Here is a 20900-nt window from a genome sequence, read left to right as displayed (position 1 = left end):
CATATAATGAGGAGTGATTTGGTTATATTTGAGCAGAACACGGCGCAGGTCTCATTATCTGACATATGCCAAACAACAAATACACAGAACATCGCAGGCTACGAGTCGACATAGCTCGAGTATTCTATTTACGTCGCATTAATGAGCTTCCAGCACAAAGCAGGCAGCAGGGAACAATGCCAATTACGGCGATTTGCTGTAAATCTTTAATGAACAGCAACTGGTGCGTGCAATTTATTTCCGTTTAACAATCACTGAATCAGCAAACAGATTAGTACACAGTCAGAATTCACGCTCTGCATTTCCGCGGTGTAGTTGGTTGCGATGTTCGCAACGGTGTCAGGTGGCGGCGTATTGTGTGGACGGCGTCGTGCGGGCGCTTGTTCCGGCTAGCAGGTGTCTGGTGGCGAGTTGTCGAGGAAGCCTCTGAAGACGCCGCTAGCGGTCCCTCATCTGCCTCAGCAGCGCGTAGAACGTGTAGGAGGCGTTTATCAGCTGCAACACAGACACATTAGTTATTTGCAGCACCTGCACACCTGCGACACATCGCTACTAATCGCTAAATACAGTCCTCATAGGGGACGCGTTATGTTCTACCACCTTTCAGAGAGATATTCGTTCAGTATCCACTTATACACCCAAATGTATAAATACTGTGCTTCAATTGCATCACCATAACTAATCCTGAGTCACGCTCAGTGATTTTGTTATATTTGAGCATAACACAGCGAAATTGAGATATTGTGATCGCTTCTCAGTTTTGGTTATTGATAACTTGATACCAGTGTCTGAGTTTAATTTGTACAGCAATGAAGATGATCACTATGTGATCGAAAATCGATTCTGCTATCAATAAAACATCAATATTACGGCCAACGCTGACCTTTCTTTTAATCCTGAGTTATCATTGTAACAGTTCACTAACTCTTTGTTAGTAAAATTTTTTACGTGTTATTGTCTTTTCTATTCTTAAATGCAACTACATTTTATGCTAATTGAAATGGCTGTAGAAGACCTCTTCTGCGGCGTGTGTGATAACGTATCAAATATTAAGAAAAAAGATGCACTGTAGACCACCTTCCGGTCGTATACAGAAGGGGCCGCATATAGGTCGCACTATAGTACATCCCTAAAAGCAATGACAAAATGCCTGATATCAAACTATGTGCCCATAGGATAGAAATGCACCGGAAATCCTAGAGAAGGCCGCTACAACAGTCGGGGTGGCAACACGATTCTACACGGAGTATACGAAAGAAATTGCCTCCCTTCTAGCAGCAGTATGCAAACGGTCTCTCCAGGAGCAAAGAGTTCCTGCAGGTTACAAACAAGCACAGGTCATCCCCGTTATCAAGAAGAATCGTCTAACTGACGCACAAGAGTATAAGCTTACATCACTGACATCTATCAGTTGCTGAAGTTTGGAACGTGTTTTATGCTCACAGATTGTTCTGCAATAAATTTTAGCTAGTAATAGCGAATACACTGTTGAAGAATCACAAGAGGACCTATACTTGGAAAAGGCCGGGAGACACGAGAAGATTTCGGTTACATTACGTCATGGTTAGTAAGAGATTTCAAAATCAGATACTGGATTGTAAGGCGTACCCACTCAAATCACAAGTTAATGATCAAGAGCAGGCATAAGTTTAAGAGATTAGTGAATAAGAATCAATACTCAAAGAAGTGGGATACCGAAGTACTAAGGAATGAAGAGACAAGCATCAATTTCTCTGAGGTTGTAGATACTGCCGTAAAAAATAACTCATCACGCAGTTTAGTAGAAAAGGAAGGGACATCTCTAAAAAGGGAAAGGAGTTTGAAAGAAAATCATAGGTACAAAGAAGGTAACTGCGAAGTAACCATGAGTAACAGAAGAAATACTTCAGCTGATCGATAAAAGAAGGAAGTACAAAAATTATCAGGGAAATTCAGGAATGCAGAAATACAAGTCGCTGAGGAATGAAATAAATAGTAAGTGCAGAGCAGTTAAGACGAAACGGCTGCTTGGAAAATGTGAAGAAATCCAAAAAAGAAATGATTGTCGGAAGGGCTGATTCAGTATATAGAAAAGTCAAAACAACTTTAGGTGAAATTAGAAGTAAGGGTGGTAACATTAAGATTACATCGGTAATTCCACTGGCAAATGCAGACGAGAGAGAGGACACAAGGAAAGAATACATCGAAAGCCTCTATGAGGGAGAGGATTAATTTGATGACGTGGCAGAAGGAGAATATGGTCAAGGGGGACGAGATGATAAATACAGTACTAGAATCAGATCTAAGAAGAGATTGTGAAGACATAAAATCAAATAAGGTTAAATATGAGAGATGGCATGAGCCCCCTCTCATATTTCTATCTTACTCTGAGTAATTCGATTTTCCTCTCTAACTGCATGTGGTGAATAGTTGCTATTCCTTCACACACGGACTTTCCACGCAGTGTCTCTCGTCACCCGGGTGGTCCAGTGACAGGCGGGTTCTGGTGATTTTGAAAGGGTTAAGCCGATAGGTGTGAGGGAGTCGAGTGGATGCTTTCCAGACGCTGACATTGTCATAAGAGTGGGAACGACACGCCCACAGGGGCCTAAAGGAGCGGCTGGGCTAGAGATTCCGCTACTTTGCAGAAACTTAGTGAAAACACTTTCTGTCGGGCTACCAGCGAGGCGTGGGAATGAATAGTGTCCCCAGGCAGTCTTGGCGGGCAAATTCCCGCGTTTTCTGCAAAATCGTAACTGTGATTGGCTTGCTCAGGGCATAGCTTCGTGACGTAGCAAAATCGGCGCAGAAATTGGCGCCAAGAATCTCCGTTGGTGGAATGGTAGTGCTTCGGCAATAGAGTGGAATTTTCCACCAGTTTTCGAGTTGCTGATTGGAACATTTAACCACGGCCACTGTCATGGGGGCGGGAATGTTCTGTGTTCGGCTTGTACGGGTGCTCTTGGGAGAGTCGGCTCTCCCCTTTCGGACGGAGTAGGTTACAAGACTGAGCTCTCGCTGCTCTGAACAGCCTGCCTTCCGTTGGCTGTCTAATATACTTTTATTTGATTGTAACTGTTTAACGAAGTTGCTGAAGTTTCGACTTCAACGTAGCTTTCCGAGTACAGTTGGCAATTGAGCGTTCTGCGTACAAGCGACCGATGTTGTCCGTCTTGAGCAGTTTGGCTAAAGTTGACTGTACCAGAGTTACTGGGTGACTTCTCTTGTTAAAATCACTCACTGTATCGTCTGTGATTGTGTAGCGAGCCTTCTTCGTCCCCCTAAGAGGCGTATTTGTGTTGCTAGGAAGTCTTTAGTCTGGAACAACCAGACCAGGATAATTTGCTTCGGGCTATACTCACGACATTATGATCACCACGTCGGGACGTCGAAGTAACCAGCCATCGCGTCCGGTATGCCAGATCGTGTCCTTGCAGTTAAGAAGACAGCTTGTTAATGTACGTCCGCAGCACCGGCAAATCAGGGAATTTTGATAGGTGATAATCACAGCTCAGCAGAGAGCGCCTGTTCGTCTTTTCTAACTTTGTTCTGTCTTGGGTGTTCATTGGTTGAGTTATCGCTACTGCAGCAGCAATTAATGTTGGGTTGGCTGGGTGTTTCTCTTAAGATTTGAGTTGCAAGGAACTGGCTCCACATACCACTTGGTCATAGATGTCACAATCTAATTTATGGGCAACTTCACCTTCACAGCATTTATTTGAGTATCCAATTTGATGTATTGTAAATGTTTCGTGTGTTTTGTTTATTATTTTGAGTTTAGTCATAATAAATCAAATTGTTATTTTGGACAGAACTTTCATTCTGTTAATCGGTAGAGAAACCCTTTCATTCTTCACTATGTTAATGAAACTTTCCTTAATTTCTATCCAATTAAATTATTGCACGTGCCAAACTCTTTTCTACTCCAGTTGCAGTGTCGATTACAGTCAGTTCGCGTTTCTTCTTAATCCAAGTGCAACAGCAAAAGTCGGAGTTAGAAAGGGGGGGGGCCTTAGAGCATCATTTACAAATGAGAAGAATTTAGTGTTAAATACACTGCTAGTCCCGGCACCTCGCAAATGGATGGATAACGTTCCATCGTAAATCACTGGGGTAAGTGCAACAAAACGATTATTCACGTTGGTGCATAGAATGTTTGAGACTGGCAGCACACCATCAGACACTCGAAAGAACATCATCCACATATGTCCGAAGATTGCAATAGTCGGCAAGTGCGAGAATTGTCGCACAGTCAGCTTATTGCTCATGCATCCAAGTTGCTGACGATATATAGAAGAACGAAACAGAAAATTGATCATCTGTTAGATTACGATCAGTTTGACTTTAAGAAAGGTTGGCTCTGAGAACTATGGGACGTAACATCTCAGGTCATCAGTCCCCTTTAAGAAATGTAAAGGCACCAGAGAGGCAGCTCTGACGTTGCGATTGATGGTTGAAGCAAGACTGAAGATAAATCAAGACACGTTCATTGGATTTGTCGACCTGGAAAATTCGTTCAACAATGTCAAATGATGTAAAATGTTCGAAATTCTGATGAAAATAAGGGTAAGCTATGGGAATGACGTGTAATATAAAATATGTACAAGGTCCAAGTCTGAATAATAAGAGTGCTCGGATTACAAAGGTGAACGACCGGGATGTAGTCTTTCGCCCCTACTGTCAAACTATGCATCTAAGAAGCAATGCTGGGAAAAAACAAAGGTTCAGGAATGGAATTAAAATCCAAGATGAAAGAATATCAATGATACGATTCGCTGATGATATTGCTATCCTGAATGAAAGTGAAGAAGAATTATAGGATACGCTGAATGGAATTAACAGTCTAATGATTACAGAATGTGGATTGAGATTAAATCGAAGTAGCAGAAATGAGAACAGCGATATATTTAATATCAGGATTGATATTCGCGAAGAAGATGAGATTAAAGAATTCTGCTACCTAGGCAGCAATGTTACCCACATCTGACGGAGTAAAAAGTACAAAAAAGTAGATTGGCAGTGGAAAAATTGGCATTCGTGACCAAAATAGGTCTCCTGATATCGAAAGCAGGCTTTAATTTTAGAAAGATATTTCTGATAATGTATGTCTGGGGCACAGTATTGTATGGTAGTGAAGTATGGACTATGGGAAAATCAGAGCAGAAGAGAATCGTAGCATCTGAGATGTGCTGCTTCACAAGACTGTTAAAAATACTCATAAAGTACGCAATAGGGAAGTTCTTCGCAAAATCCGCGAGAAAGGATGTATGGAAAACACTGACAAGAGTGGTTTGAAGGTATTAAGATGGTCGTTTTCCCAACACATGGGTTGGGGGGGAAGCCATAAGTGATGACCGCACAGATCCCCCGATTTAAATCCACTGGACTTTTATTTCTGGGGTGCATCAATGAGCTCGTCTACGGAGACGTCATCGATGTTGAAGCTACTCTAAGACGACGAATCAATGAAGCTATCATAAACGAGCTGGGAGGCCATTACGAACATACGCTTTGAAGGATGTGACAAAAGTAAGCGCTGTTGTTCTCTTATGGAAGCTCATAAGTACCTTAATTTCGTGTGGAATTTTGTTTTGTTTTGTAGAGAAAGTAAAAGTCTGTATTAACTACCATATCTTTATATTTTCCGTTTGTTTTGTTCTTTTGCATAACATGTAAGTGTGATGCACATTAAACAATCCAAGGATAAGCATTTGAAGTGCCAAGATGAGCTCTAAAACCTCAGTTAAATGATTTTACCAAATTATGCGATAAACTGCAGAGAACCGCCCAAGTTACAGTATTGCTTTTGTTTATTACTTGATGACTACTTTCGAGACTAAGCTCATTATCAAATCATCCACTAACCTGTGCAACAACATCAATTGCGACAGCCATATGCCTATACATATAAGTTAAACACATCTTTTCAATTAGATTGAAAGTGTCCTGTAGCCACCTTTCATTAGTCCGGTAGCCCATTTTCACTAGCACTTCTCTTTCTTTTCCTTGTTTCTCTTTCTCATAATTCTCATAGTGGTGTGACTGAATGAATGTGGTTGTGTGTCACATTGCTAGACGGTGGCTTACTCTGCTGCAGAAATTCTGCGATAGTCATACAGATTCAGCAGCAGTTGTACAGAATAGCCAACTTTCGTAGTGGTCAAGTAGGCAAAGAGGTTTGCGCTACTTGTGAGAAATCCATATGCGTTAGGTTGGTGGCGGAAATGCCATCTTTGGGTTTTCCGGGCCACGCGGAGCGTGGAAGAGGCTGGAGAAGAAAAAGGGAGGCAGTCTGCTGCCGGTACGGGAAACGCCCACAGCTGTGCTCCAGTCGAAGAAGGGTGAGTTAGACTGACCGCGTGGCGCGTTGTTACTTGGCAAGAGGAGAGCTGTTAGCTTTTGGTCTCCCTTTTCAACTCTGAGAGATTGCTTTGCCTTGTCGCAGCAAGGAATGCAAAACTTTGGCAGATTTTTCTTTTAGTAAATTTATGTAGCAGACTTGGATCCGCCGGAAGAGCGCCACACAAATGTGTCGATAAGAAGTGAGCACTCGCTTCAGTATGAATGTCTGTTTGCTTTCAGCTGTGCCTGTATACGCTTTTATTTTTCTAAATATTAATAGATTTGCCTTCTCGTAAATTTTCCTTGGATTATGTGTCTTTCGTCCGTGGGGAGCCAATCACGTGGTAGAACATTAGAGTTTGTTGGGCTACCGTCATCACTAACTGCCCGATCTCATGTTTGTTTTAAAGAATGTTAACTGTTCATGATTGTGTGATGTGATATTGTTGCAGCTTGGCCACGATACCTAGAAATTGCGTCTCCACAAACCACGTTGGCACGCGGGTGTACTGCGAAACGTGTACCGTTTCTCGAGTTATTGCGATCAGTTATCAGGCAACAGCAGTTATGTGAATGATTCACACCAATGATTTTAGGTGTACATTATAACGGTGAATGTATCGATGCTTTTCTTTAATGTTTTAGGAATTAATGTTATCAGGAATTGTGTACAATTCTCACATCGATATCTTAGGAATGAATGGTTTTATCCACAATTTTCTCTTATATTCCGAGGTTACGTTTTTGCACCTAAGCCACTGACGTCGTAGCTTCCCCGTTAGCACATCCAACGCGTTTCCTTACGCACAGTGTTCATGTATTTTCTATTTTATTTTCAATGTTTGTTTCTCATGAACAGTGCACAGGCAATACTATTAATTACATCGCATCCCCTATTAGCGATATCACGACGTATGCATTTTTATGAGTTTTTGGTCTGTGATCAAATTAATTTATTTTCCGACTCTGCCAAACCTTTCATTAGTAGTATGGTTATAGTCGGTGGCGACCCTAATCTTAACGTAATAACGCGTAGAAACAGGTTGGTTACAAGTGCTGGGGTTGATTTCAATCACCTAGAAGAGTATATAGCCGTATGGTTGTCGTGACTGATGATACTGCAGAGCTTAGCGGAATATTTGATAATGAGTATAAGCTCGCAACTTGTACGATTCTCTGCAGTTTATTTTATTGAATAATTTGGTACGCTATACAGCTGCTGACGTCATACCTTCCAGAATTCTGGAATCTTCAAATTTTGAAATCTTTAAATAAACGTTTTTTCACCTCCACACTCAGTTTTGCCATTGATTGTGGTAATAGACAACGCAGATAACAGAAATAATGTCTAATAAGTGATTGTTATTTCACGATAAATAGGCCTATGTGTATACGACAAATTCTGGCAAGCATACGTACGAACCCTGACAGATTCCTCCATTTGCTAGTGAGCTCCACATTCGTTATTGGAAGGAGTGTCACACCACTTTACGCGTCTCAATAGCACCTTCCCTGATCTCGGGAAAAGTAAACTTAACGGCTTGTTTGTACCATGCGTGCGTAGATGTATTAACCAAACTCAAAACATATGTCTTGTCAAGGCTATAATTGTTAGTTTACAAACAAAATAAATATTACAATGAAATGAACACCCTTAGCTGCTCACAGGCGTTGACATACGTCAACGGGGACAGATGAAAATGTGTGCCCCGACCGGGACTCGAAGCCGGGATCTCCCGCTTACATGGCAGACGCTCTATCCATCTGAGCCACCGAGTACGCAGAGAATAGCGCGACGGCAGGGATTTATCTCTGGCACGCCTCCAGCGAAACCCACATTCTCAACGTATTGTCCCGCACTACATTCGTAGTCCCCACCCATTATACTCATTACTCGCGGCGCGTTGCCGATCCCGTTAATAGTTCGGGCATTGTTTATGCATTCGCACAGAAGACGAAGATGGTCAAGTGGCCGGTGAGCCTTAACTATATACGGTATCTGTACTTTCGGCCACTTGACCATCTTCTTCTTCAGTGCGAATGCACAAACAGTGCCCGAACTCTTACGGGAATCGGTTACGCGCCGCGGTAATGGGCATAATGGGTGGTGGCACTACGAATTTAGTGCGGGACAATACGTTGAGAAAGTGGGTTTCGCTGGAGGAGTGCCAGAGATAAATCCCTGTGTCCTCGGTGGCTCGGATGGTTAGAGCGTCTGCCATGTAAGCCGGAGATCCCGGCTTCGAGTCCCAGTCGGGGCACACATTTTCATCTGTCCTCGCTGACGTATGTCAACGCCTGTAAGCAGTTAAGGGTGTTCATTTCATTGTAATTTCATTCTAACGAGCTGCGTGGTCTCCGATGGTATCTGTTCTTTCGGACATGTCTTGAACTTCAACCTACTCTTCATCAAAATTAGATTGTGATCTGAGTCTGTATCTGCTCCTGGGTACACTTTACAATTCAGTATCTGAAATCAGTATCTCTGTTTGACCATAATGTCATCTAACTGTAATCTTACAGCATCAACCGGCCTTTCCCAAGTACAGCTCCTCCTCTTTTGATTCTTGAAAAGAGTATTCGCTGTTACAAGCTGAAATTTATTACAGAACTCAATTAGTTTACCTACTCTCTCTCATACCCTGTTCCTGGCCTATGTAACCTTTCCGTCTACTTCTTCCCCTATCTAATTTCCAAACAGTTATTTCTTTGGCTTCCAGTTTCGGTGATTTACTACGCCATCTTCAGGCTCCCTGACCGCCATATTGGAAGATTGCAACCTCGGTTCCAGTCAAAATAGGGGACAGACTGGTAACCGTACAGCGATCACTTCAACCATAATCTGTCCACTTTTAGATGAACCATCTAACAGTTGGCAGATGATGGTTGAAGTGATAGTTGTATCACGCAGAAATCTATAGATTCCATTCTGGTCCTATTTTGACCGAGGACGACGTTGGAATCTTCCTACACGTCTGGAGCCGTTTCGATCAAGCAGCTCCACAGTGGCATCACAAGGCTCAGTATACCCAATTGTAGGCATCTCACCGAGGAAAAATCTCTGGCACAACCGGAGATCGAACCTAGGACCTCCGAATTGCAGACATCCGCGCTTACCCGGCCTGTGGTGCTGTAGAATGAGTTTCAAACTTGGGGAGAACCGATAAGACAAAGAGCGAAGAGGTTCCCATGGAATCGTCGAAGAGAGGAACCTATGGAAATCGTAGACAAGAAGACGGGACAGAACTATAAGAATATGTGGGCCCGCCCACTTGCTGCTGCTGAAGTTTCGTTGGGAAGCCGTTACAAATCCTCGAATCTGTCCGATCTCTTCCCATACGATTTCTACAACTTTGGAGTCATGAAGAAAGATTGGTGGGTGTCGATTTGGCGCAATCATGGTTCCGTAAGCAAGCACAAACATGTTTCCATGATGGCATTGGGCGCCTTCTCGTACAGTGGGGTAGATGTATTAACAGTTATGACGATTACTTTTCAAATAATAAACAGTCCGTCTACTTTTTATAAGATGAACATCAACAAAAGCAAAACGAGAATAATGGAATGTAGTCAAATTAAATCGGGTGATCCTGAGAGAATTAGATTAGGAAATGAGACACTTAAAGTAGTAAAGGAGTTTTGCTATTTAGGGAGTAAAAGAACTGATGATGGTCGAAGTAGAGAAGATATAAAATGCAGACTGGCAATGGCAAGGAAATCGTTTCTGAAGAAGAGAAATTTGTTAACATCGAGTATAGATTTAAGTGTCAGGAAGTCCTTTCTGAAAGTCTTTGTATGGAGTGTGGCCATGTATGGAAGTGAAACACGGACGATAAATAGTTTGGACAAGAAGAGAATAGAAGCTTTCGAAATGTGGTGCTACAGAAGAATGCTGAAGATAAGGTGGGTAGATCACGTAACTAATGAGGAGGTATTTAATAGGATTGGGGATAAGAGACGTTTGTGGCACAACTTGACTAGAAGAAGGGATCGGTTGGTAGGACATGTTTTGAGGCATCAAGGGACCACAAATTTAGCATTGGAGGGCAGCGTGGAGGGTAAAAATCGTAGAGGGAGACCAAGAGATGAATATACTAAGCAGATTCAGAAGGATGTAGGTTGCAGTAAGTACTGGGAGATTAAGAAGCTTGCACAGGATAGAGTAGCATGGAGATCTGCATCAAACCAGTCTCAGGACTGAAGACCACAACAACAACAACAACTTTTTTTCCATCTGCCTCGTTTCAGTTTGACTGGTTTTTCTGCCTCAGAGATCTTGTCCTTAACAAGTGCGTGTTGTTTCTTGAATATGGGTTTGCCGAAGGTCATGAAGACATAATTCGTAGGCTCACATGTTTTCAGCATGAAATAGTACAGATATATTCTACACGAGATAGTTTCTACACAAGATATTAGGAGTCCCCTTGGATATCAGTTCGCATGGTTTGATTAGAGAATAGTTTTCACGCCAGTTTCCTACTTCTTCTTCTTCTTCATCATTGTCTTCTTATTCTTCATACACTTTTGCAGCCATGTTACGAAGACAATTTTGAGATTTTGCCATCTTTTTCGCAGTCACTCCGATCTTCGTCAAAATGAGTTCTGGACAGTAACAGAATAGATAGTGAATAGAACAGTATTAAAATTATGTGTGTTTATTTCTTATAATTTTCCCACGAAGTTCTGTCATTTGTAATTTTTATGTATCGGTTAACTACACAGGTAGTGTTCCGGCGTAAAGACAAACGGCGGCACGAAGATGACCAACGCAAGAGCAGAGAAGGCTGTGAGACGACGTCAGGAAACAGTTCGCACCACGACAGGAGCGGCGTCTAGCCGAAAAGAATATAAGCACCGCTTCTAACAGCCTCGGCCGGAGAGTAGAAGACCGACACTAGAAGAAACGACGGACTAGATGAGATCACTAGAGCCATCAAACTAACTGTTATACTGAGACTTGTGCCTTATAATAATAATAATTGCTTGTATGGACATTCTATACAGCAAAGTACATTGATAATTTGTATGTCGCCAATAGCATGCGATCCATAGTTATGTATTGTCAGTCTACTTTATTGTAATAAAAACCATTACAGTGATTTGCTGGAATTGCTGTTTAGCAGTCCCAGAAAGCACCGTATAACATCATAGTATCCGATAATAAACTATCGAGGACCATTTCAGATTGTTCGAGAAAAACCGGAAAAATATAATGAATTTGTGTCCATAGAGTAATGGTCTATACTGCAAATGAATAATGTAAATTCTACTAAAACGATTGTAGATTGCACTACTGGCCATTAAAATTGCTGCACCAAGAAGAAATGCAGATGATAAACGTGTATTCATTGGACAAATATATTCTACTAGAACTGACAAGTGATTACATTTTCACGCAGTTTGGGTGCATTGATCCTTAGAAATCAGTACCCAGAACAACCACCTGTGGCCGTAATAACGGCCTTGATACGCCTGGACATTGAGTCAGACAGAGCTTTGATGGCGTGTACAGGTACAGCTGGCTATACCGCTTCAACGCGATACCACAGTTCATCAAGAATAGTGACTGGCATATTGTGACGAGCCAGTTGCTCGGCTTCCATTGACCAGACGTTTTCAGTTGGTGAGAGATCTGGACAATATGCTGGCCATGGCAGCATTAGAACATTTTCTGTATCCAGAAAGGCCAGTACAGGACCTGCAACGTGCGGTCGTGCATTATCCTGCTGAAATGTAGGGTTTCGCAGAGATAGAATGAAGGGTAGAGCCACGGGTCGTAACACATCTGAAATGTATGGCGATGACGAATACACGCTTCCAATGTGCGTTCACCGCTATGTCACCAAACACGGATACGACCATCATGATGCTGTATAAAAAACCTTGATTCATCCGAAAAAATGACGTTTTGCCATTCGTGCACCCAGGTTCGTCGTTGAGTACACCATCGCAGGCGCTCCTGTCTGGGATGCAGCGTCAAGGGTAACCGCAGCCATGGTCTCCGAGCTGATAGTCCATGCTGCTGCAAACGTCGTCGACCTGTTCGTGCAGATGGTTGTTGTCTTGGAAACGTCCCCATCTGTTGACTCAGGGATCGAGACGTGGCTGCAGTATCCGTTACAGCCATGCGGATAAGATGCCTGTTATCTCGACTGCTAGTGATAAGAGGCCGTTGGGATCCAGCACGGCGTTCCACATTACCGTCCTGAACCCACCGATTCCATATTCTACTAACAGTCATTTGATCTCGACTAACGCGAGCAGCAATGTCACGATACGATAAACCGCAATCGCGATAGGCTACAATCCGACCTTTTTCAAAGTCGGAACCGTGATGGTACGGATTTCTCCTTACACGAGGCATCACAACAAAGTTTCCTCATGTCAGCACGTTGTAAGTGTCGCCACCGGCGCCAACCTTGTATGAATGCTGTGAAAAGCTAATAATTTGCATATCACAGCATCTTCCTGTCAATTATATTTCGCGTCTGTAGCATGTCATCTTCGTGGTGTAGCAATTTTAATGGCCTGTAGTGTAATAACCATACAAATAAACCATACATAAAAAATTACTTCCTGCTATCAAAATAGCGACACTGAATGAGCATATAACAAGTGTCAGATTTTCATGATGTTGTATTTGCTTGCATGTACAAATTATTAGCGTATTTGCGCATCTGCGCTAAGTGGTAGCCGTTTACCTTCTGTACATGAGGAAAGATTACGCAGCGTGTTTCTCGTACGGAAATAGCATTTGGATTCTGTTTGTTTCTGAGAAGATAGTGTTATGCTTTGTATAAGGGACGATGGAAAAGTTTCCGTATGTTGGCGTTGATGCAGCGTATATGCAACATACCGCGCCTCCGATGCAAGTATGTAAGCACCGAAGTGTAGGCATTTGATTTATGTGGCATTTGTATTTTTCCAATGCTGAAACGTAAACTATGACGACGTTATTACTAAACGTTATGTGCTGTTATTCTCTTCGTGGCTACCGAAGGACAAACAGCGCTAGACGTCCATCGGAGTATATAGAACGTGTATGGGTCAGCACGTCTAGCGGAGACCACCGTTATGGAATGGTGCGTCAAGTTCCAAGCTGGTGGCGATCCGACACGAGACGCCGTTCGATCTGGGAGGCCAGCCTCATCCAAGCTGGAGATATTCGAGTCCTATAGTCCTATCCCCATGCGATTATCACACCTTCGATCCCTTAAAACAGGCCTCGAATGGTATACAATTCCTGTCACTCGAGAATGCGCAGCAGGCTGTGACGGGCTTCTCCAAGCAGCAGGATATATTGTTTTACCAAACGGGTATCTTCACATGGTGCGTAGGTGTGCTGATTGCCTCAATGCTAAGGGTCATTTTGCCTGACTCACATACCGATTCTGGACTGTACGACCTTTTGATCGCTCCTTAAGTCTGAAGGAGAACCATCTGCCAACACTTAATATAAATCGGCAGCACAGTATCGTGACTTATCGAGACTGTTGTTTATCGTTCTGGCATTTCGCTAATTGCGTTGTTCGGTATCCCACGAATGTCATATGAATATGAATTCCACGTGTTCGGGGGATCCATAGCGTAACTCGCCTGGGAACAAGTGCCTCACGTTACTAGCGTCCGAGAGATCAGACATACTGTTCACTCGGCTATGCACGATCGTACAGCCACGTCACACAGGAAATGGATTGCTAATAACTTACGGGAATGCAACCGGGTGACGTCGATGACAACCGCCTATATTTCGACCGGAGCAAGTAAGCGCTGCGCAAGAGAATTTGAAACCTCAGTTTTCAGAAAAACTTTGGAAAGATAACACTCTCAGACACTATAAACACTAGCGCCATCACAGACAAAAGATGATCGAAGTCAGAAGTTACCGATTTTGAAATTAATAATCCACAGGTGAGGTAGCATTAACTGTGTCCTTCTGTTTTTTGAGAAGAGAGAGAGAGAGAGAGAGAGAGAGAGAGAGAGAGAGAGAGAGAGAGCAGGATTCCACGCAGAATTCAAACAAAAACCACCATCTCTATTTATAAGGTTACATGCTAATCTAATTTCAACAGCTTCCTTAATAACGCTATCAAAATAGCTGGAAGTGCATGCCAGAAGCTCCGAGTTGTTATATTCCAGTGGATGATCGGTACCAAGACAATATTCTGCAATAGCCAATCTTCTCGCCTGTTATAAGCGGGAATGCCGCTTATGCCAATTATTCCGGTCCTCCATAGTCCTGATGACACGCTGCAATTGCAAGAAATACGGCAGACACCCCCTTACTCTAACCCAGATCATCTTTTACGGAACCTAAAAGGACCCTGATCTTAAATGGTGGTCGGGCGCTGATGACCTCGATGTTGAGCGCCCATAAACCTCAAGACACACTTAAATGGTGGCCGAAAAATGCGCTTCACATCATATATTTCCGCCAAATACGACCAATGCTGTTCGAAATGCTCCCTGTGTAAGGCAAAAGACCGTAGATCATCTCGGTATTATCATCATTCGCCCCTTGCACAACTGGCCGACACGGCAACACACATCTGGTCTGTCTTCCATTCTGACGAAAGGTGACAAACTCTAGGGTCCGCGATGACGCCGACCCTGTGAACCAAATTACGAAGTACTGCTTCGCTTTCAGCCGAATGGTGACAACTATCAGCCTGCAGATAGATGTGCTAGATAGTGTGAGTAGGCTTCCTGTAAACAGCATTTCACAAAGTAGCAACAATATTCCTCCCGGCCAACACATCAGGGAAGGGGAGACACCTCAATCGGGAAACAAATAGTATGATCTCTCTCTCTCTCTGCCTCTCTCTCTTCTCAAAAAAATAGAGGGGCACAGCTAATACTACGTCACCCGTTAATTATTAAATTCATTATCGATAACTTCCGACGTCGATCATCTTCGGCGCTAGTGTTTGTAGTGTGTGTGAGTGTTGTCTTTCCAGAGTTCCTTTGAAAATCGAGGTTTTAAATTCCGTTGCACAGCGCCTGCTTGCTGCAGTTTTGCGTTGAAAATGGTTGGGTGTGCTCCTGCTGAAACATGGTCGGTCGTAGACGGCATCACACGACAGAATTCCCGCAAGTTATTTGAACTTTGTATACTCCAGGAGAAACTCTGGTCTCGGGAATTGGATTTATTTCCAGCAAGATTAGTTTCCACACGGATAGCACGAGGACATTTTTAGTATAGCGGAGGCACGCTGTCCCTAACCGCTATTTCCCTTGACGTAATGGCAGAGAGAGGCGCGCCAACAGTCGTGCATCCATTGATAACTCTACGTACAGGAGCTGAACCACATTGTCTTTTTAGAAGAATCCCGATTCTGCGTACAGCATCAGATTGGACTTGCAGGTGTGTGGAGGGTTCGAGAAGCACCAACGTTAGCCGACTCCATTCCTCATCGATATGTGCGCCATTGGGCACACGACACAGTCACCTCGGAATTGCATAAACAGTAATTCAGACAGCAGGCGCTATATTTGTTACGCGTTAAGGAAAAAGGCTGCGAATATTCGAGATTTGCGTGGTTTTATCTTCCAACACAAATGCAAAGGACCCCACAATTCCTCTGCTGCTTGCCCTACCTGAATACAGAGGATGTTCGATAACTGCCACAGCGAGCACGTCATCCAGAACGGTTTATCTCTAATCCAATGACACCATCTGCTGATGGGTGCCGAGCCACCACTCAGCAGATACTGGGACGGCTGAGCGCTGGCACAGAGTTGAAGCAGAAGAGTATTTGACTGGAAAGGGCAAGGCATTTGTTGCAGCGAGAGGGGACAGTCGTGTACAACGAATTTCGTACCGTCTATACATTCAAATTCTCTAGAAATTTAATCAAGTACCGTTCCTGTTGTGTTATAAAGCAACATCAGTAACATTTCGTTGCTTGGTATCCTCAGAGTGGATCAGTATAGGGGCTATAATACACTAAAGGATAAAGTCACAACACCAAGAAGGACTTATGTGACATAAACGAAAGTTGGTAGGCTTGATTGAAATTCATTCTAGAAACAACCCCCAGGCTGTGGCTAAGCCATGTCTCCGCAATATCCTTTCTTTCAGGAGTGCTAGTTCTGCAAGGTTCTTAGGAGAGTTTCTGTGAAGTTTGGAAGGTAGGAGACGAGGTATTGGCGGAATTAAAGCTGTGAGGACGGGTCGTGAGTCGTGTTTGGTAGAGCACTTGACCGCGAAAGACAAAGGTCCCGAGTTCGAGTCTCGATCCGGCACACAGTTTTAATCTGCCAGGAAGTTTCGTTGGTAGGCTTGTTTCTACATCTGAAAGATGTTGTCTGTTCATCTTTGGGGTCAGTCGCATAAGAATGGCTTTAGTGGCGCCCCCATCAAAATGAAAATCAGGTTTGCTTTCAATACTCGCTCACGCGTTAGTTACCTCTAAGATTGGACCTGGTGAGTTGACGGTAGTCAAGAATGCCCTTAAGGCGACAAACACGCCAAAATCAACACCTCACAGAGCTCGAATGAATTCGGGTCGTAGGGCTAGGAGCATACTGCGACGCTGCAGATAGACTTGACAGGAATGCAGCTACTGGACATGATTGCTAGTAGCGGTGGTCATGAGAATCTGTGGTGTCAAGAAACCGGGCTCCGGATGACCAAGTGACACTACGAGACTGAAGACCATCGTGTTCGGCGTACGGCTCCGTCGCATCGTACTGCATCTGCAACAGCAATGTGAGCAGCAGTTGGCACCACAGCGACACAACAAACTGTTACAAATCGATTACTCCAAGGACAACTCCAGAGCCAGACTTTCTATGGCGTGCGCTTAACTGACCCCAAACAATTGCTACTTCAGTGATGTCAAGCGAGAGCTCAGTGGGGTGCAGGGTGGAGATCTGTGGGTTTTATGATGAAAGTTTGTTGTATCTTGGTACCAGTGATGCCCGTGTCTCGGTTAGGAGGTAGCCAGTTGAGGGCTTGCAACCTACCTGCGGTAGACACGATGGACCTACACCCCCAGGCATAGTCGGGGATGCGATTGCGTATGACAGCAGGAGCACTCTCGTGGATATCCCACGCACGCTGCCTGCAAATATGTACGCCAGTTTGGTGATGCGATCTGTTGTGCTGCTTTTCATAGACAGCATTCCAGGAGGTGTTCTCCAGCAGGCTAACACTCGCATCACGTACGGCTGTTGTAACCCAACGTGCTCTACAGAGTGTCCACATATTGTCTTGGCCTCATCGAACACCAAGTCTGCCACCAACTGAGTACATATGGGACACCATCGGACGACGACCCCAGCGTCGTCCACAATGAGCATTAACCGTCCCTGTGCTGACCGACCAAGTGCAACAGGCGTGGAACTCCATCCCACAAACTTTCATCCGGTACCTGTACAAGAAAATGCTCGCATTATTGCACGCCTGCATTCAACATACTGACGGCTACACTCGTTAATAATGTACCAGCAAATCACATTTTCAATGGCTTACCTCACTCTTACATTAGTCTGTTATCTCCCGATGTTAATCATTTGAATATACAGGGTGATTCAAAAAGAATACCACAACTTTAAAAATGTGTATTTAATGAAAGAAACATAATATATCCTTCTGTTATACATCATTACGAAGAGAATTTAAAAAGGTTTTTTTTCACTCAAAAACAAGTTCAGAGATGTTCAATATGGCCCCCTCCAGACACACGAGCAATATCAACCCGATACTCCAACTCGTTCCACACTCTCTGTAGCATATCAGGCGTAACAGTTTGGATAGCTGCTGTTATTTCTCGTTTCAAATCACCAATGGTGGCTGGGAGAGGTGGCCGAAATACGATATCCTTAACATACCCCCATAAGAAAAAATCGCAGGGGGTAAGATCAGGGCTTCTTGGAGGCCAGTGATGAAGTGCTCTGTCACGGGCTGCCTGGCGGCCGATCCATAGCCTCGGGTAGTTGACGTTCAGGTAGTTACGGACAGATAAGTGCCAATGTGGTGGCGCTCCATCCTGCTGAAATATGAATTGTTGTGCTTCTTGTTCGAGCTGAGGGAACAGCCAATTCTCTAACATCTCCAGATACTGTAGTCCACTTACAGTAGCACCTTCGAAGAAAAAGGGACCAAAAACTTTATTGGCTGAAATGGCGAACAAATGTACAACTAAATGAAACTTTATAGCTCCCTTAATTCGCCAACAGATAGTGCTTAGCTCTGCCTTTTGTCGTTGCAGAGTTTTAAATTCCTAAAGTTGTGGTATTCTTTTTGAATCACCCTGTATTACCCAGACAGAAGTATTCCACAAATTTCATTACTCTACATTAATTTTTCTGTGGTTTTGCGATTTTTTCGCATTAGTGTATTTTCGATATCCTGCACGGAGATTATTTTTTGATACTCTTGGATTATACACGGCCATAAATTTCAGCCGCCAGCTGAAACTGTGTGCTGGGCTGCGCCAGGCCGGACAGTGTACGGTCCGGACAAAATAAAAAGGGGACCGGAAAATATTTAGTGCAGTTTAAGATCTGCAACCCGACAGATCCAGGTGTGGTAAATTGAGTTGCCTTATCTAAAGGCGCATCTAAAATTTTCTGGGCCAGATTTACTTTGCCCGCCAGATACAAAAACTTCTGCATTTTCCTAGATGCATGCTACTCGGCCGGCCGGTGTGGCCGAGCGGTTCTAGGTGCTACAGTCTGGAACCGGGCGACTGCTACGGTCGCAGGTTGGAATCCTGCCTCGGACATGGACGTGTGTGATGTCCTTACGTTAGTTAGGTTTAAGTAGTTCTAAGTTCTAGGAGACTGATGACCTCAGAAGTTAAGTCCCATAGTGCTCAGAGCCATTTGAACCATTTTGCATGCTACTCGTCACCTGTCTCTCCTCATATCTTCCAGGTTGAGCGTCACTCATTGGAGTGTGTTTAATTGAAGCCTCGCTCTTTGTCTTTTCAAAATAAAGTGTCAGTCCACTCTAGGTTGAAGTTAGAACTGCAGACTGATAGGCTGTATCTGCGATGTTGAGACTACCAGTAGAAATTCTGTGATATATATCCCAGAAAGATAACAAGTAACACGTCAGCCTCAGTTGCAAAAGAGAACCAAACTTTACCCAGGCTTCAGCCAAAATAATTTGGTTTCTTCAGAAGCGAGTGACACTAAACTACTCCATGCCAAAGTTTGGCCATGGCAAGTATAAAACTGTAGCACCGTAGTAACTAGTCACAGGTAAGGTGTATTATGAGTAGTTACTACGGTGCTACAGTCTTATACTTGCCATGGCCAAAGTTTGGCATGCAGTAGTTTAGTTTCACTCGCTTCTGAAGAAGGCCAAATTATTTTGGCTGAAACCTGGGTAAAGTTTGTTTTCAATTTGCAACTGAGGCTGACTTGTTAAATGTTTAATTATCACAGTTGCTGACAGGGCTGCAGAATGTTAAAAATTCTTAGAAAGATAAGAATTCATATCATTCTAATATTAGAAGCGTCTAATAATCATTTAAGGTTTATTACTTATCTGAAAAATTACCATGTATACTTTATAATATAATTAACTGATGATACTAAAATGATAGGAAATAACTCATTAAAGTACTCAACACGATCTGCAAAGATCAGATTTAGTTTAAAAAAAATAAAGTTCTATATTTCGCGACTGTGATCGCAAACTAGTAAGTCCTCAGACACTGGTTTCGGTCAGCAACGACCATCTTCAGATCTGCAGAAAAAAAAACCATGGCGAAAACACAAATACAAGTTGTGGTTTTTCTGCAGCTTAAAACCACGAAACTTATTATGATGAAAAGTATTACTAAAATACATGTGAGAGTTATGCGCTTTGGATATGACGAGGCAGACCTGTTATTAAAACATGTCCTAATATAATGGATCCATGGTGGCATAGTCAAATGATAAACACAAAATCATCACAAATACGTAAAATATGGTACATACTACAATCATCTTGCTAACAACGACAACTGCTGGAAAAAAGAAACAAATAATGTTTGTGTCGCAAGTTGGTCACCTGTCGCTACTGTAGGCGTACACATATTCTTCAGTTATACAGTGTACGATAGAAAATAAAAAGAAGAATACAATCAGTAAAGTCTGTAGCGGGCTTAGCCTGATTATACATCATTACAGTAATAAAAAGCAATAAATTAAAACACGACAAAAGTTGGATTGTTAAAAAGGAATCAAACAACGGAAAATCCAGGATGGAATGTCTTGTAAAAAAGGAAACAGGTAAGTGACAATAATTGTGATACGTTCTTGTAGCGAATTTTAGATGAAAAATTAATGACGTAAATAAGAACAAGCTTACTAAGTACGCAAAATAATATAAATAATTGTAAAGGGACTAGCGAAAGAAGTCAAATGAATAAAAATAGACTGTCGTAAATAACCAGCACCCTCGGTAGGCGTTACCGCCAGAATGTCGCATAGGCGAGAAGTGGTTGGAGGACCGTATCTGCCAGAGGGCTCTTCGTATCTTGCGATACGCCGTTCTAAGAAAGGAATAATGAGACACCATACCAGACCGTTAACAAAGTTATCTCGTTAATGATATATATCATACATACAGAGAAGGG

At 43.1% G+C, this 20900-nt stretch overlaps 1 protein-coding gene across 1 annotated transcript in view; it reads right to left on the bottom strand.

Moving 5' to 3' along the window:
• Positions 1–438: 438 nt before the first annotated feature.
• The window catches only part of LOC124622956 (odorant receptor Or2-like), a 66202-nt gene continuing 45740 nt past the window's right edge, over positions 439–20900 (bottom strand). Inside the window, exon 6 of the mRNA XM_047148747.1 lies at positions 439–495. Within this exon, the coding sequence (XP_047004703.1) occupies positions 439–495 (57 nt within the window). The remainder of the gene's footprint in view (positions 496–20900) is intronic.

The sequence above is a fragment of the Schistocerca americana genome, chromosome 7 (genome assembly GCF_021461395.2).
Source record: "Schistocerca americana isolate TAMUIC-IGC-003095 chromosome 7, iqSchAmer2.1, whole genome shotgun sequence".
In the NCBI taxonomy this organism is placed as follows: Eukaryota; Metazoa; Arthropoda; class Insecta; order Orthoptera; family Acrididae; genus Schistocerca; species Schistocerca americana.
The sequence above is the reverse complement of the archived record's forward strand: the minus strand, read 5'-3'. Positions and strand labels throughout refer to the sequence as shown.